This window comes from Poecilia reticulata, chromosome 2, assembly GCF_904066995.2.
Source record: "Poecilia reticulata chromosome 2, P_reticulata-male-v2, whole genome shotgun sequence".
NCBI lineage: Eukaryota > Metazoa > Chordata > Actinopteri > Cyprinodontiformes > Poeciliidae > Poecilia > Poecilia reticulata.
Window position 1 is genome coordinate 39,234,290 of NC_088831.1, and position 18,257 is coordinate 39,252,546.

The 18,257-nt window shown below is 35.2% G+C and overlaps 1 protein-coding gene across 8 annotated transcripts in view; it reads right to left on the reverse strand.

Moving 5' to 3' along the window:
- The window catches only part of epb41l5 (erythrocyte membrane protein band 4.1 like 5), a 29,105-nt gene that overhangs the window by 2,390 nt on the left and 8,458 nt on the right, over positions 1-18,257 (reverse strand). For 3 of the 8 annotated variants that reach the window (XM_008402578.3, XM_008402572.3, XM_081604563.1), the window contains exons 4-21: positions 16,931-16,973; positions 16,723-16,801; positions 16,067-16,111; positions 15,472-15,524; positions 13,774-13,894; positions 13,515-13,602; positions 13,350-13,438; positions 13,148-13,250; positions 11,024-11,193; positions 10,416-10,522; positions 9,728-9,746; positions 9,297-9,339; positions 8,953-9,071; positions 3,328-3,479; positions 2,526-2,623; positions 2,290-2,430; positions 2,084-2,151; positions 911-1,033 (exon numbers count right to left, since the gene is read on the reverse strand). In XM_008402578.3, coding sequence (XP_008400800.2) covers positions 911-1,033; positions 2,084-2,151; positions 2,290-2,430; positions 2,526-2,623; positions 3,328-3,479; positions 8,953-9,071; positions 9,297-9,339; positions 9,728-9,746; positions 10,416-10,522; positions 11,024-11,193; positions 13,148-13,250; positions 13,350-13,438; positions 13,515-13,602; positions 13,774-13,894; positions 15,472-15,524; positions 16,067-16,111; positions 16,723-16,801; positions 16,931-16,973 — 1,661 coding nt within the window. The remainder of the gene's footprint in view (positions 1-910; positions 1,034-2,083; positions 2,152-2,289; positions 2,431-2,525; positions 2,624-3,327; positions 3,480-8,952; positions 9,072-9,296; positions 9,340-9,727; positions 9,747-10,415; positions 10,523-11,023; positions 11,194-13,147; positions 13,251-13,349; positions 13,439-13,514; positions 13,603-13,773; positions 13,895-15,471; positions 15,525-16,066; positions 16,112-16,722; positions 16,802-16,930; positions 16,974-18,257) is intronic. The other 5 variants (XM_008402619.3, XM_008402586.3, XM_017303678.2 and 2 more) reach the window with 4 other exon arrangements.

Consider the following 18,257-nt stretch of genomic DNA (forward strand, 5'->3'; position numbering starts at 1 on the left):
TTAAGGCTGTGATGCTTGGCTTTCCGTGCCAAACATAAAAAAAACAAAAACTTTTTTCTTTTTTTAAGTTTCAACCAGAAATTATTTTTTCTACACTTCAAATAACTTTAGCCAATCCCAGGCATGCTTCCAAGTATTTATAGAGATGTTTTTAAAGAAATCATTTAGGTTCAGAGAGCAGAGTTTCCATGCATTTTTCAGGTCTTTTTCCCAGAGTTCCCAGTATTTACTACAAAGGCAATAAAGAAGTCCCATTGAATGCAAAACAAATAATTTTAATAAGTATGAAACACAAATCGCAGGATGGGTGGATAGGTAAAAAAAAAAAAAAAAAAAAACAGATGATGGAAGGAAAAAATGAATAGAAAACAGATAACAGATGGTCAAAATGGATGGATGAATAGATTGATGTTGGCTTGTTACGATAAATTGTACCATAAATTATTGCGATCAATGATAATATTATTGCTTTGTGACAATTTTCAAGTAATATATTGATAATGGTATCATAATGCTAATTCGCCCTCTCAAAGACTAATAAACATTGATTTCGTAAACAAATCTACGTACTGGACCTGGGAGACATTTTAAATATCTAAAACAAAACACAACAACCAAAAACTAATAAAAAGGAAATAAAATCCACACACAACCAAAAACATAAGAAAAATGACGTACCAAAAATGACGTAAACAAAATTGCTCTTCAAAAAATATTATTAATCAGAATGAAAATAATCAAACTCAATTTAACTTATGCGATTAATTTATTAATTTCTTATTGAGGCAGGCTAAGTTGATGAATTAAAACAAAAAACAGCAATAAATACAAAGACAACTAATCTGAAAGAAAGAAAATCACTAAATAAATAAAAACTCAAACCTCTTCCTGGGTGCAAACACACACATACCTGGCAGCTGCAGAGGAGACTAGTGAGGCCGGCTTCAGCAGGTCCCAGGAGTCTTGGGGGTCTGGTCGGCTGCTAACAGAAAGAGACGAATTACTGCCCATTCGGCCCGCGCGAACCTTCAACCTGCCAAACACAACACACACCGTTGCAGCAGCGAGCAGCAGTGTGTTACGCACAACTAGTCTAATCAGTTTGTTTTTCCTTAAAGGAAGGGATGAAACTGATTATTCTGCAGTGAGAAATTCTCAGCTCAAACAGATTATTTGTTCTGAACCAAAAACAGCAAATGTGTAACTCAATTTAACGTTGTAAAAACATAATAACACAGTTTATGACACATCTAAGACAGTTTAAACACAAAACCATTTAGTTATGTCCACTATTTATATATCCTAAAAATGTTTGCAAACATACAGAATGAGCACAACTTTTGTTCATTAATTGAACTGATTTTATGACACACACTTCCCTCCCTATAAAGTTACAACGCTCATGTAGAGTTTGCTTTATATCCAGTTTGTTTATTTTAAAACACACGACATTCAGTTATTCCCTTTTAATTACAGTCAAAAAGCTCCTTAAAAAGTAACAAAGGAGAAACCTTGTTAATGTTCTGAGTGCAGATGAGAAGTTTTGTTATTAGTTTGAACTGAAAGTGACGTAATGCTTTGAGCTTTGCTGGGAATATTCATGAATAATTAGGAGGTCAATCTGTTCTAGAAGCCAGAGTGTTGAGATCGGCTGAGAATGCAGAGAATGACTCAGTTCATGACTCAGTAGCAGGAAAGATGAGATATTTCGACAGAGAAATTTTGAGGGTTTAAGTTGTGTACATTTTCAAGTTAATATGCTTTACTGTCAGTTTTATTTAAAGTATGTCATTGTTAGGAAATATTTGTGACACTGAAATCATATTTGACCAATGTAAAAACTAATTTCTTGGAAAAAACATTTCTCCTAAAAGAAAACACAAACCAAGAGTGGAAATGCATTTTATTCCACATTTATCTGCACACCTAGATGTAGTAAACTTAGCGCTTTTCTAGATTTCTACTTACAAATCCTAAATAAATAAAGCATAATACTACATCAGTTTTCCATTATATTTTTCCTGAATCCTCATGTTTTCCATGAGATCATTTTTATTATCTAATCTTTTTATGAAACACATACCTTGCAGAGGCTTCCTGCAAGTTACAGTTCTTGTCACCAGTCATCATGAGAAGTTCCTCCTGATGCCCCTGCACAGAAAACGTAGATGTGTGCCAGTAAATGCAAAGAAAGTATGATTAAATGTATTATTATCTATTATTTTTCAGATCAAACAGTAGAGCATTGATGCTGCTGGGTTAGTTGAGTTTGTAACGTCTGGTTCTCACCTTCAGAGCAGCAGCTTCAGCTTGAGCTTGAGCTTTCAGGATGTTGCTCTTGAGATCCTCTGGGGTTCGCAGCGGAGTGGCAGCCGGACTACTTCCTGCACTGTTCAGAACGCATTTCTCTGTGAGCTTCACCACGTCGTCCTGTTGAAATTGGGATCAGAGCATGAAAAATAAAAAATAAAAAAAAGACAACACACAAATAAAATGGCTCAGCTTTAGCAGAAATGGACGCTCACCTGGTTGTTCATGGCCACATTAATGTTGACATTATTTCTTGGGGTAGCAGGAAGTGGGCTGCTCTCCAACTCCAGCTGCTTCAAACGAGCTGCTGCTTCTGAAAAGTTAATAACTCACATAAATAAACCCAACTCAATAAAATGTAAGACTGGAAAACTCTAAATATCAAAGTTGGATAAAATCATCAGTGCAAGAAAAGCTAGTTAACTAGGAAGACTATATCAGCAGCACAAAAAGGTAGCATGTTAACGGTAGCCTCAACCACCTCGAGTCACAGAATCGAATGACGTATGACAGAAAAGCCCCACAAGAAAAAAAGGTTAAGTAGTTCTGCCACAACAAAAGACCTGTAATGTATTTAAGACCAACTCGCATAAAAATAAATAAATAAATAAATAAATTAAAAAATGAATTTAAGGTCTTAATTTTAGACACATAAATTTCAGATTTTTAAAGTATAACCTGTAGTAACCTTTTTGGCCATTTGCTTTGTGCATTTTCTTTATTCATTTATTGGTTAACGCTGATGGGAAATTTCAATTTTCTGCAAATTAATGAACTAAAAAGTATTCTAAATTAAGGCAAACCAACAGTCAAAGATATTACAATAAAATTAAAAATATTTTTTCATAGGTTCCGATAGATTTATGGGTAAAACTGCAAAAGCTTTTAAATAAATTCATCTTAAATATTTGGAGCATTTCCAGTGTCTTATTAAATTATTCCTTTTGTTATTAAGAGTTCAATGTAAACATGCATTTTCCCACCAATCCAGTTGGGGAATGGCTTTTCCAACCTTACCAGCAAGACTGAGTGGATCTTCTGCAGGTACGCTGGCAGCGGCGTAAGCAGCACAGGGTCCAACCTCTTCTGCGGCTGTGATGGGAGGAACTACGGAAGCCCTGAGGACGTCGTCAATGCACGTCTCCATCAGGTCAGCAACTACAGGCAAGCTGCAGGTACAATGACAGGGACATAGTTAAAAGGATCTGCCATAAAATCACTAAATTTAGCAATAGATTAAAAAAAAAAAAAACTTATTTTTTGGTAAACAAAAATACCCAGGACCACAAAGCTTACCTCAGTTATCCACAATGAACTCAGCATTGATGGTAAAACCGCTCCATTTATCAGAAGACAACAGAATGTGAAAATGAACTCCAACATCCCCAAAAACTAAACTCAAGCAACAAAAGCGGATATAATACACATAACCTGCTGAAAAACCGTTTAATGAAGCCAAGCTGCTGTGTGAACACAAACATTCAAGGCAAGCAATAACTTCTGTGCGGGGAACAAAAAAAACAAAGCAATATTCTCAGAATTATCAGAGCTTGAAGCGAAACATTTGATACGCAGACTTTGTTACAAAAGCTCCAGCAGAGGCCTGGTATCTACCTCATATTTCTGTTGCCTGGAGATGAAACTTAACTCAAACTATGATGCATGCTACTGTCCACTGCCCAGAGTAGATGGGAATTAAAGGATAAATATTCTCAAAGACAGAAAATCCAAGTAGAAAACTGTAAAAAGCGAGAAAAACATTGCAAGTTATGAAGCAAAACAGAGGGCCTTGCACCCAGCCCTTGTACATTTTCACATTTTCTCTTGTTGAAACAACAAATAAAGGTGGTTTACTGGGACACTATGAAGAGGTAAAATGATGCATAGTTTTAAAAATAATTTCACCAGTAAAAAACTGAATGTGGTCGGCGTTTTGTTTCCCTGAAATTTTACTCTGATGTGTTTAAATAAAATTCAGTTAAACAAAATCACCTATAGAGCTTTAGATCAGCTCAAGTCCTGCAAAAACAGCATCATTATTTCCAAGAAGTTACACAACCACCTGTTTCCATACATTAGTTTATTCTTTGAAATTATTTCAAAGCATTTTAGACAGATACATAATTTGGTTGCAGTCACGTAAACGTGTTCTTAATGACTAATATTGTTAAATCACCTTCATTATTTGCTTTGTGCACAAAGAATCAGTCTACTAGACTAGCCATACTAAGCATCACAATGAATTTGAATTCCTTCCATGAAACCTTTCAGTTTAAGTACCTTATGATTCAGCATAATAAATATTTATTAAATTGTGGCAGAAGTTGGATGAGACGGCGCCTACAAAAAAAAAAAAAAAGATCTGACACTGGAGGCAGAGACAAGAAGCCGGCTTCAAGCAGGAGATAAAAAAAAATATCTTCCTGCATTTCTGTCAGTGAGGATACGGACCTGATTGGGACATTTTGGAATGTACCTCTGACAGAGGGAATGTGGTTCTGTTCAGTGGCTTCAGTGTGCTCATGCTTTAATGCCCTCTTATCCGACTCCCTTTTACAACAAACAGATGTGAAACGTTAGAACAGATTAAAATTTTTAAAAATTAAGACAAAAAAAAAAAAAAGACTAAAATAAAAAGCAAATCAAACTTCTGTAGCTCAGAGAGAGTTTGTAACAGTTGGGACCATCTGATTCTCGTTTCCTCAGAGAGTTGAGACTGAAATGAAATTCCCGCACCTCACACTGATACCTGATGATAATTTCTTCATTAGGTGGGGAGGAAAGGTCAAGGAAGCACGTTAGGAAACAGAAAAGTGGTGGGAAACGGGACATAAAAAGCACCTCATGCTGGACTCTGGAAAACGTCAGTGTTTTACCCCATTAGTCTGACAAGCAGTCTCAGTCAGGAGGTTCCTTCATAAATACCAGCAACTTTGAAAAGAGAGTCACTTCGGTGCAGAGCCTCTCATCATTTAGTAGGTAACAAAGTCATCAGAACACAAAGTGAGAGGATTCTCAGTTGAGCTTTGATGAGACGGAGGCAGGAAGGATGGATGGACGTGTGGATGGGAGGATGAACGGAGGGAGGTGGAGACCTGATGAAACATGTAGAAAGAAGAGGTGAAGGACAAGGGAACATGCAGGAGATGGGAATAAAAATAAAAACAGGAAGTGAAAGTGCTCTTAGGTTAGTGACAGGAAAAATCAGGAAGCAGGAAAAATGGGAATGCAAATCTCAAAAGTATTTGGTGAAATCATTTCTTTTCAATTCAACATAAAAACGCTCCAGTACATGGGTATGAAACTATAATAATGGGTGGGGTTAAGATAATTATAGGGGTATTGCGTAAATTGCGTATATTTTCAAGTTAATATGATTTTCTCTCAGGTATTTTTTTAAAGTTTATCCAGCTTGTTTGGCAATTTGTGACATTTAAATCATATTCAGTCAATGTGAAAGCATAAATTTCTTGGAAAACACAAATTTCTCCTAAGAGAAAAATTTCTATGTGTATCCACAAACGTCTAGAAAATACATCAGATAATTTCTGTAAAGCGGAATTTCTGTGATGCATAAATGTGTAAACTCTTGCAGTCGATTTTCAATTTTCTTGAAATTAAGTATCTTGGCAAAGGAACCTGTTGGATCAAGACAAACATGCAGCTTCCGATTTTCTTCTTCATTGCTCCCAGAATTTAAAACATCCTCTGAATATTAGAAATAAAATAACTTTTTTCTTCTTTTTTTTTCTTCACAGGCAGGTTTTACAGGAAAGAAAGGTCAGGAACCTCTCCTGTTGTGAATGGTTTATGGGAGAATGCTGCACATTTGGGATGATTGGGTTTAATATGTTCAAATCAAACAAAAAAATCTGCTTACTGCAGCACTAAGAGTTTAGAAGAGATCATTCATCTTAAAATGATGCTGGTCGATAATCGTTCAATGACTTCATATTTTCATATCCATATCTTAAAGCCAAGAGATAAATTTGAATCAATTTGGCTATTATTTGTGCCTAAGAGGTGTATTATCTTGTTTACATGCCAACTTTGTGAACTCTGATTACCCTCAACTAGCAGACTTTATGAAATCATTTAGTTTTGGGATATTGCTACTCGAGCATTAGATGTTTTTGGGTTGTTTTTTTTTTTTTTAGAACTAATCTAAGAGGAGGAATTGGTTAAATCCTCATCAGACCTTAGGCTGAATTGTCTTGATTTTAAAGGACATGCTAATTAGTTTTTCGTGTATGCCAAGATATTTATGCAAAAGCATACAACTTTGAGAGTCTAACAGAAATGAGCAAAATCGGAAAGATGACAGCTCGCTTCATGAAACAAAAGCGACTTTAAATCTGGTTGACATTTTAATCAGTGAAGTTCAGTTTTTATTAAAGCAGGTTTGATTTATTTACATATCTGAAAAGCAACAAAGGACACACCTATCAACTGATTTAGCATAAGTAGAAGTGTCAGGGTCTGTGTCAGCATAAAGTGTAATAGGATTATAATCCCATCAAGAGTGGCTGCTCATGTTATGAGAGCAGCTGCAGGCTGCGGCACTGCATACAAAAACAGCGACATCAAGCAAGAGGAAAAAAAACATAAGGAAAACAGATTAGAGAGTAATATTAGTAATTTAACGTCACACTGATAGCCTCCTGCTTTCTCAAACTGATTTAGTTGTGGTATCTTTTGGTTAATTTAACTGCAATGCTGAGCTCATCCTGTTATTTAGACAGAACACACTGGGAACTTTAGATCTTCTGTCTGTGCTTGTAAAGCCTCGACAGCTCTGCCTTGTGATTTTCTTTTTGGCATCATGTAAGAATCTTTTTGAACTTTCTTAAATTCAGTAATATGAAATTGTATTAAGTATAAGGTTTTGTGTGTACAAGTCAGTCAAAGGAAACCATTTTAGTTTGTTTCTCTTAAGATTTTTGTTCCTGTGGTGTATAGTTAAAATATTTTCAAGAGAGGTGTTTTAGTGAAGTTTACGTTGGAGAAGGCGGACAGGATGCACAGATGACCAGAAAAAAAAGAGAGAGAGAAAAAAGAAGCTAGCGTCTCGAAGAAACCAAAGCTGGAAACAGAACAGATAAAAAGAAGCTGAAATCAAATCCCATCCCTGATTCAAGCCACCGAAAACATGATCCCAGCAGACTCCCAAATCATCACAATTACCTCCACCAATCAGGTTGGCACTTCATGCTGATTCAAAAGTGGGCAAACAGCAGATCACCATGAACTGCAGGAAAACATTAATCCTAAGCCAAAAATCAGGATTCCCGCCGCTGCGCTGCGACTGATTGGTTAAAGCCAGAGCAGAGTTTCAGAGTTTGGTTGTACCTACCAGCCTGCTGCCAGACCAGGACAATTTATCCTCAGTACATGTTAATACTGGAACACACAGGGGGACAATGTGGGTTTATGACAAATAAAGTTACTTATATGCATATGCACAGGATTCTTATTATCACAAAATCATACAAGTCTGTAAATCCTTAATTACAGGGTTTGGAAATTTTTCCCCACAGCAAAATTCAAGCACTTCTCAAGCATTTTGAATACACGTTTTCAAACTTTTCCAGCATCGCAGCATTGGAGATTAAAAAAAAACATACAAAAAAAAAAAACTAATGAAATGAAGACAGTTTCAAATCACTATGATTTATTACTGTTAATATTTTGTAATAGCATCCTACATTCTACAGCACAAACAATCTAAAGGAAAAGAAAATTTTGTCTGATTTAAATTCTGACAGCAAGAAAGAAATGTGTACGAGTCATTTTTAAATATCTGGTTTTAACTGTAAATAACAAATTCCTGATTTAGGCTTTTAATTAAACAGTAAATTGCACTTTATTTAAAAATTGTGCAGTTTGAATATCAAGCACTTACAAGGACTTTATACAGAAATCAAGCACTTTCCAAACCTTGAAAACACCTTCTTGAAATTCAGGCATTTTTAAGGATGTCAAGCACTCGTGTGAATCCTGTCGCCAAAACCTGTGTTAAATTAAGCGCATCTATATTTGATAGCAAGATTTAAAAAGTCCAACAGTGTGGATAATTAGATAAAAATGTAATATATTAAAATATATATTCATTTAAACTTGTTTTATGTTCACTGCTGACAAACACACTTGAATTTCAACAAGAGATCAGCCTGAATGCTGCATTAAGCAACTAACGCCCAGTGAAAATCCTTATGCAATGACACAACATGCATCTTATGTTCTGCTCACTTGCAACACTTCTGAAACTCGAATATTTCACAGTGTGGTCAAGTAGCCAAAAAGTCACACAATCATTAATTTTTTTCCTCTGGATTTGGTCTTTCTTCTTCCGTCCTTTCACTGCTCCCAACAAGACAGGGTCAGTGGATAAGCCATGCTAAGCCACTCACAGGGCATTACACCATGAAAAACACACCTAGCTATCTGCCCAATTCTATCAGCTCCCAGCAGGGAGCAGCCAGCCTGGCCCAGCCAATCCTAATCTGACTTTATTTTCATCATCATTAGTGAGAATCAAGCCACAGCCACTTATAAAAAATCCCATGTCTGTTGTATTTTCTAATACGGGTAAAATAATTACAAGTTGATGTCAAAGACTCAATGGATTCTGAAGATACTAACCCTCGTTTTTCTCCGCCGGGACTTCTGGGTAAAGCTTCGATTTCTATTGGCCCACAGGTTGACGCTGCTACCGGGCTCACCACAGGCATCCCGGACCAGGCGCCTCTGCTTGGAGAAACCTGAAAAGAAAATAAACACAAAATGATTAAAAAACAACAACAGGACTACACTTTGAACACCTTTTTATCTAAATAAATGAAAAGAGCTTGAAAAGAAAATCTTACCCTGACAAACACAGAGAAACATTTAAGTTTTGAAATGTTAACTTTGTTTTCCGTGGGTTAACATGTGGAATTCAACATTTTGCTCCACATTCCTGATAGAATCATACTTGAGTTGCTCACCTTGTCTTTGTTGGAGCTCACACCATTACCTGAAGAAAGAACACTGAGAAAAGAGACAAATAGACTTCAATAAATGACAAACAGAAAAGCTAACTTTAATTTCAGTCAAACAGTCAATTACTCTGAAATATACTAAATTTCATCAACCAAGTCATTTACAATCTGTTATAAACTAATTTGCAGAACAATGTGTTATTTTACAACTGAACTGATGCCAGAGCTGTAGTAAAAAGAACAACAACAAAAAACAAGGGAACTATGCCTGTTGAATCTACATACAATTTAATTTTATAACCCACAACAAACAGCAGCTGTTACAAGAACAGAACAGTCATAATAAAAAGCTCTTTTGTAAAAATGTATAACAGCAGAGTGGATACAACAAATCTCTCTAAAACAAATAATAGAAAAAAAATTATATGTGTACTTACTCCTGGGGGTTGAAATATCCTGTAAAATATCAACAGTTCATTGTGAGAGTAGAAAATTTCCTCCCTCCCCACCCCCAAAGCATTCAAAGATTCAGAAAAAGGAAACATGAATTCTCAACTCTGGACATTTTATTTCTGACAAAATAATTTTGCAAAAATTTCATTCAGGGGAAAGCAAAATTGTCCATAGCTGTTGAGAACTTTTGAAAGACTATCATGTCTGCAGTCAGAGCAATAATTAAATGTTTCAAAACAACTGCAGCTTTAACAAACGAGACTTCATGAGGAGCCTTATGGTCTAAAAGTCTCCATAATAATTTATTAAAAGGTTTTTGTTCATGTCTTTGCAAGGGGTGTCGATAATTGTAGAGAAGGCTGCGTTGATTGTGTTCACCAATGATGGCAAAGAACTCCTTGAAACACGTTTTGATCTTTTTGTTCTTAGATTATTTCTTTGTCTTCCATCTTGCATTTGGAGATAAATAGAAAAGTTTGGAAAGACTGAGACTAAGGTTTTTTTTAAGGCATTTGCTGAACTGTAAGACTGTTTTAATAGAGTTCCAATTCTACAAAGCACTCTAAGAAAGGAATAATTAGAGCAGATTAAACTCAAAGTTACCTTCAGTTAATGATATCCTCAAATACAGAGTTAGTTCATTTCAGATCGATAAGCCTTAGTTTACATCACCTCTGTTTTGCATGGTTCTTCTGGAGTATCGTCGACTGGGTCTCCTCTCAAACGAGGCTGACCGTCTTGTTTTACTGGCCTTCGTGGTCTGATACTCTGTCTTTCCACTGGTCAGAAAAATAAAGCAGAAAAACTTCATTTTTATCTTCACCGTTCCTAACAAACTCCAAATCTACAGTGAATTTCACTTTTACTACAGTAACTATCAGAGCAATGACCCCTGCTGAACTCTGTAACCATCCAGGCGATAACCTCTTCCTAACAACAAAACCCTGCAACCCCTGCGTTAAATCAACACCACCACCAATGCTTATCTTACTGGATACCCTTTAAACACACAAAGGGGAGCAAGCTGACTTCTGCAGTATGTTGACACCGAGTACCAGTGGTGTACTAATTTAGGTTAGTATGGATACAAAATGGAATATTTTGCACACTGAAAATGAGTTTTTAACTTTCCAAATTCTTCACTGGATACACAAAGGCCTGGAGAGCAAACTATTACCTTTTTCTCTCACAAGTACCTGAAGTTTTTAGTAGTGACAACATCACTGCTAAAATTCAAACTTCAATGCCTTTCCCCTTGGTATTATTGGTGCATTTGTTACCTGTATCTGAAGCGGGACCCCATCCGTATGAATCCAGAGCGCGCAGAGTTTTTCTGTACCGGCCCTCTGAGCCTGAAGAACGCATGGTGCTCCACTGCACACTTCCACAGATGCTTGCAGGCTTTGGGGTGGTCCATCCTGAAGACAAAGGTGTGCTCCTGCTCTTTACCCTAAAGAGGGATTTAGGGTAAAATAAAACGTTTTTAGAGAAATAACACTCATGTTCTTGATTCAAATGCTGCTGTTCAAGATCAAATAAAAATAAAAAGAAGACATCTGTGTTCCCAGTTAGAGTTCCTGTCCAGTGGTTGCATGAGTCTTACTGTTTCATACGTTCCTAACAGAGTGGTTTAACCTCAGAATGCAGGATTACTGGTGATTTCTGGAGTTTATAAAACTGGAATGGGAAGCAGCTCACAGTTGTAGTCGGCGAGGCAGACACTCTGTCTACTTTTAAGACCAGGCTTAAAACTTTTTTTCCCAGTAGCTTAGGTTATCTTATCTCTGAGGAAAACTTGTCTGTTTGTCCTCCAGCAGGCTAAGCCTATAACTTCACAGACATCTTCTACTTTCTATTTATGAATGATTTCATTCCAATCCATCCATATAATCTAATCTCTACTTTCATTTTATTATTTTGCTATACTAGATAAACACAGTATAAAATATATAGTATAAGATTATGTTTTCTATGTAAGCTATTGATATATACTCAACTGTATTTTAATATAATGGGTATATTGACTATATATTGAATATTTTTATGAAAACAGTGATGGCAAACAAAAAAATGTATACTGTATACCTAAGAAATAATTGTAATATTTTTGACCTTATTAAAGATGAGAATGTTACCATTCATCATAATACTTTAAGGTAAATATTAGTATTTTTGCATCAACTGAAAATAGAATATTTTAATTCTGAAATAATAGTAACAATTTTACTGTGCTTTATTTAAGCACAGCTAATACTCCTTTATTTCTATGTATGTCGCTTAAAAGTAAGGGTAACTTTTTTTGTCCTCCCCTACTTTGCAGAAATAACTGACACATTACTTGCTTTCGGTATGAACCTGCTGAACAATGGCTTGGGGCCAACAACGAGCTGGGAGTCAGCCTCACTCAGACAGAAATCACGAGATTTAGAGTTAGAATGCTGACTCACCAAGTAAAGACATCTTAGAAACACAACCAGATTAAAAACTGATTACCAAGTAAAAAATTAACATACTTATGAATTTACCAACATTCTTGGAAAACAACAAAGTTTGATGAAAATGTTTCAGTTCTTTATATGTAAAGTTTTGTTAACTTTAGCATTGTTTATTCTGATTTGGAACGCAAAACCAGAAATATGAATGCCACCCTTCGCTATTTCACTAAAAGGTAAATAGCTGAACTGAGAACTAGGTAGTGTGACAATATTGTTTAATTTGCTCATCAGTCTAACCACAGAAAGGAGGAGGTTTTCAAGCTGAAATTGAACTTCTGTGTGTGTGCGCGTGTGTGACAGAGAACGAGGTGGGGGCCACTGTGCATACCAGAAATACCAGAGAGGGCAGGTTTCTTTATTAACCTCACTCAAAGACCCCCTGGACGGACATAAACAGACTCTTTGTCTCTCTTTTACATTATTATTACAGTAGTTTTTTTTCCCCTCCATAACACTAACACGTTTTACGGCTCATATATTCCAGAACATATTTACAGAAAAAAAAGCTACTTTTTAAAGGGAAAAAATATATATATATCTAAATTAAGATGAACATTTATTTGAAGGACCTGAAATTTGGTAAAATTTTAAGATTTATGAAATTGATTTCTTTCTTCAAAATGATAATTCAGGCTTTGATATGTTTGAAATAGCTAATATCTGTAGGTTTTACAAACTTTCTCTCCCTTTGAAGTGGCATCTTAAATGATCAGAAGATTTTAGCTAGAACAGCGGGTTTTAATCCCATCTGTATCCACCTCTCTTCTTCTCTCGCCTAAAAAACGAGAGAACACAAATCCATGTCAGCAAAACCCCTTTGGAAATTCCAGGTCCTATTGTCGCAATACGCCTTGTGTGACCATAAGTGACTGTTGGTTTGGCACTTGACTAATGTGTAGGTAGATGTACATTTCTGTCGTCTGGGTGATAGTTTCGGTTCACCTGGTCATCGTCCTCCACCACTACCAGGGTCAGTTTGCTCTTCTTGAAATCCAGGCGAGTTATCTTGGGCCTACAACAGGGAAAACAAAAATATAAAATCAGATTTAGAATTTGTAGGAAAAATGAGTAAAACAAAAGAATATATACACTACGTAATCACTAAACATACCAGAAGAAGAGTCCGATCTTAGTTTCACCTTCAAACACCAGAACTCCAGTAGGAGTTAAACCCAGGCTGTACTCATTACCATCTCTTGCCTAAACAGACCATGGATGTTTATTAATGTTTCTTCTGCACAATTAATTGTGCTTAATCAAGCCAAATATTATTCACCTTGACCATATGCATGTCCACTCCGTACATTTCCAACCACTTTGCTTTATTTAGGTAGTTAATTTCAGCCAGTGCTGGTGTCTGACCTCTGAAAAAGAAAGCATGAAATTGGATGAGCCACAAAAGAAATTGAAAAAAAACAACTTACAAAGAAAGTGTAAATGTATAGAATGAGGGAAATTTAATTCTGAAAGAAATTTGTCCTAAACTGTTTACAGATCTATTTTTCTTCTAAATTCAGTGTCAGTTAAATTAATACCTGCACTCCTTCCAAGTATTGTAGATTGCAAGCTCCATATCCTCCGTCTGCTCTGGAATGAAGCGAAATTCTGACACCAAGTCCAGATTATGTTCCAGTGGGTCACAGTCACCTAATTCAGCTGAAAAAACAAACAAACAAAAGAAAGAAAGAAAGCAGGTAAGCAATTTAGATTTAAGAAAAGCAAAACAAAGCACACTAATTGACAGGCATATCCAATATACTCATTCAAACTTTTGGCCCTGACTAACACTTAGGGGAAAAAACAGAAAAAAGGTAGAAAAAAGACTGACTGAGAAAAAGAGAGAAAGCAGAGAGGGTGTTGGATTAGGGGGCCTCTGAAGAGGATTGAACATTAATGAGCTGGCACTTAACCCAAAACTAGCTATGTATGTGTAAGCACGTCCATCCAAGAGTCTGCGCACGCAATGCCATTCCATAAATGTCTCCAGTGATTGAGTTTGCTTTTTTTAACAGCATATGAAATCACTCTTTTAGTTGAAAGAATTAAGGCTGGTTTACTCTTATTAAAGGAATTTGGCAAAAAAAAAAAGAAAAAAAAAAAGGTTGGATTCAAGGAACATTGTCGCTGTTGTACAAACGGTATTATTTGGATAATCAGGTAAGAATCCTGATGAGACAAAATTTTACTGAAACAACCAAGTACTTAACAGCTAAGAAGGGTGCAATAGTGCCAAGTCAGCTTTTTACATTTCAGGGATGTAATTAATACATTAATTAATAATAATTAATACATTAATTAATTAAGGTAATTAATACACAATGCACATTGTGTATTAATAATCATAACAAAGACTAAATTTAATTGGAAGATTTGAATGTTTTCCTATATATGTAATAAGATGTGCTCGTTTTAATATAAACTATTCCAAGAGTTCTTCTGACTGAAGTTGGCCTTGAATGGAAAGTAGGTACTTCATATGCAAATGTTCTAAGACAAGAGAAACAAGAAATGCCTCTCAAAAAATGCAACATTTCCTAAAGTTTAAAGACTGGAGCAGGGGACTGAAGCCACAGGTGGTTCTGTGGACATTCCTCAATGGCTCTTACAAATTTTAGCTGAAAATGTGAAAACGATAAAGAACTGACTAATAATTTTTGAATATAGATATACAAGTATTAACAGTTTTTCATTTTTTTCATGGAATAATTGCATTGAATTTCCACAATCAAATCACTAAATATTTGCTTCTTATATCAGTAATATAAGAAAAATATATTTTTCTTATCATATGGTTGAAAACTACTTACTTTTTCCTGTCTTTTTCTTACATTATTTTTTGCAAACATATTTTTTGGAAACATTTTATGTTTTTTCTTTATTATAAAAACCAAAAAGTAGAAAAACAATGTTTCTTTTAAAATGACATCAACTTTCTTAGAGTGGATATTTACTAGGAATTGTCTTTTTCCTACAGGTCAGGTAACATTTTTGGCTCTAAGTGAGTTCTAATCAGCTGGACTGAGGCTGGAAGCAAAATCTGAGCATAGTTACTTCTCTTTGTTAAGCAGTTATACATAAAACTTATTTATGTGATGAAAAGCAGTCTTTTGCATTTGAGATCTTACACACAGTGGTATTGCGATGATGAATACAATTCAATATCCAGCAGTCCTGTTTTTTTACCACAAAGATCAAGAGTTTACTATAAAGAACAAAAACGTAGCTGTACTTACCCTGTAAAGAGAAGGCAGCCAACTCCACCGCTGTGTCAAATGGACATTCAAGCCTAAAAATCAAATATTGGAGAGGGTTTACTGTAAAAGTCTAGTAATGGCACCAATTGCTAAAATAGCTCTGCTCCGAAATGTACATTTTACATGGCGCTGCTGCTTTACAATTAAAAGGCCAAAAAGGACTTTGAGGAACTCGCAATCCAAAAAGTTAAATATATTTCTCTCATCAGTGACAGTGAGGAATCATTTTGACTTATAACATTGTAAAACGGACATGGCTGGAAAAAAAATGTAAATAAATAAATCACCGATAAACAAAGCTTAGAAGAGTTTAACGTCTTTTTTTTTCCAGATTTAAAAATGTACGCATCAGTGTTTATGAAAACCTTTACGGTTTAACAGCTTATATTTTTGGCTTCTGAACCATCAGGATAACTAAGTGAAACAACCAGAAAAATTAAGAGATAAAGAGTAGAACAAGCCACAACAAAATGTTCTTTAAAATAAAAGCAAGTTATTTAAATCTTTAGTCTCATTTTGTTCCGTTATTGTCAAAAAATAAAAATAATAAAAAATAAATAAATAAATCACATACTTGCCACTGAGGAGGTCTTGCTTCAACTGTAACACAAAAAGGTATCTGAAAGAAGGACAACATAAACACGGTGATGGATGGCCTAAACAAAGGCATGAGATCTGATTAAGGTTAGAATAATTTCACCCAAAATGATAGATGGGATCACAGAATGTTTTATGTTTAGATAAATAAGACAAGAATACAAATAGGAGTCACTGTGATCTCTGGCAAATCTATTGACTAACATTTATGTCTGACTAATAGAGATTACCAACAGAGAATAAATAATTGGTGAACTATTTTGGTTTAAAATAACTTTTCCTTGTGGAATGCTATATTAAGTTTCCAGTGACTGGCTATTTTACACAACTTATAAAATAGAACACAGTGAATCAGTGATAGAGTGGTGAAAATATTTTGACAAATAATGTAACAAGTGGTTCCATTACTGAGGAACAAAGGATCAGGGAACGTCAAGATGTACAATCTGCCATATAGGAACAATGAACTAAGATGGAGTAATGAAGAAAGAAAGAACAAAAGAATGAAAATAAAAAATGTTCATGCTTTTGGATATGAATATATAGGTAAAATAATTTTTTCTATCAAATTATCCTTGTAACTATAATTAATCAATCTGCAATTTGTTTTTTTAACTGCTTTCCTTTACTTACCTGGTGAGTTCTTCATGTAGGTTGTTCGGTTCCGAAGAGTAGAATTTGACTCTCATGTGAAGGCAGTATGGTGGACCAACTAAGTTCAAATGGACCAAAATATCAGCTTAACGACAGTAAGATCTGATGTTTAACAGTTAAATCAATTGATGATTAAAACAGGAATAATTGTTTATGTTAGCATTGTGAGTGGTACAATAATACTTACTTTTTACTTGCTTTTTGATACTTTTCGTGACGTCGAGCCAATGCTGAAACAATAAACAAGAAAACAATTGAGAAGAAAATATTTTCAACAAGTTGAAAAAGACAGCTTCAAAAATTCACAATTTTCCAACCATGTTATAGTCAGGGCTATTGGAACGCCATTGTTTAAGAAACACCCTGAAAACAATGTTGATCGTATTTGGGATCACTGTAATGTTGCAATACTTAGTTGTTTCCATGTTTTAAAACTCTAGCTGTTGATTTACAGTGCACTAATAAGTTTGGAGCTTTCTTCCAACTTGTGCAATGCACCAATAGCAGCGAAACAGGTTCTCTATTTTGCTTATTTGCAATTCTGCTCATTGTGAGTTCAGTTAATGACAAGCTTGAACTATGGTAGTTCCTCATTTGTAATTCTAAAAGGACAATGCACCAAGAGATCCATCATATCGAGTTTCGGAATGGATACAGAAGATTATATGAGAAGATTAATAGAAAGCTCATGATCAAAGACTTAATGAAAATTTAAAGACTAGAGCTAAAAGCTTGGTTAGTTCCAGAAAGCAAACCAGTATAAATGAGCTCTACCAATTCCAGCAGGAAGAACTGGCAAAAATCCAAACACAATTTTGTCCAAAATTTGTTGACTGGAATAAAAGGTCAAAATATTCAAATATTAGTTGTTTTTGGAACATATGTTAACCTGTACGTATATATTTTATCCATTTTATCACGTGTCCATAAGAGAAAATCCACATTTTCAAACTTGTGCACCAAATCCTTGTTTCTAAACCTCATTATGGTTGTTTGTCGAGATGGATTGAAACTGTAACAGCTTTAAATTATACATGTACATTTTTAAAGATTCTAAACCCATCCCCAGCAACTACATGTTGAGGAACTGTCAACACGTTTAACAATGCCAAACAAAAAGAAGAAGGTCATAAAATGTTTTAGGAAGCAACATCCTCATTTACTAACGCAGATCAAAAAGAGATGGTGTGGTGGAAGGCAACACGAGGTCTGAAAAATGTAGCCGCAGCTCGAACGTTAAAACAAAAACTGCTACAAAAATAAAGCTGTCAGTAACAGTTTAATCATGTTACCAGTAACATTTACATATTGTTTCCATTGGAAAACATGCAACTTTGATAACGGCACTTGATGTCCTAACCACTAACTGGGCTTTAGCATCCAGTTCATTAAAATCTACATAAATCAGGGCAGACAGAGTGGAACTCAACCAGCCAGATGTATTCCTGCCATGAATTGCATATATGCATGTTGAAATATGCCTCCCAATTATTGCAGTCCTTTACAAATATTAC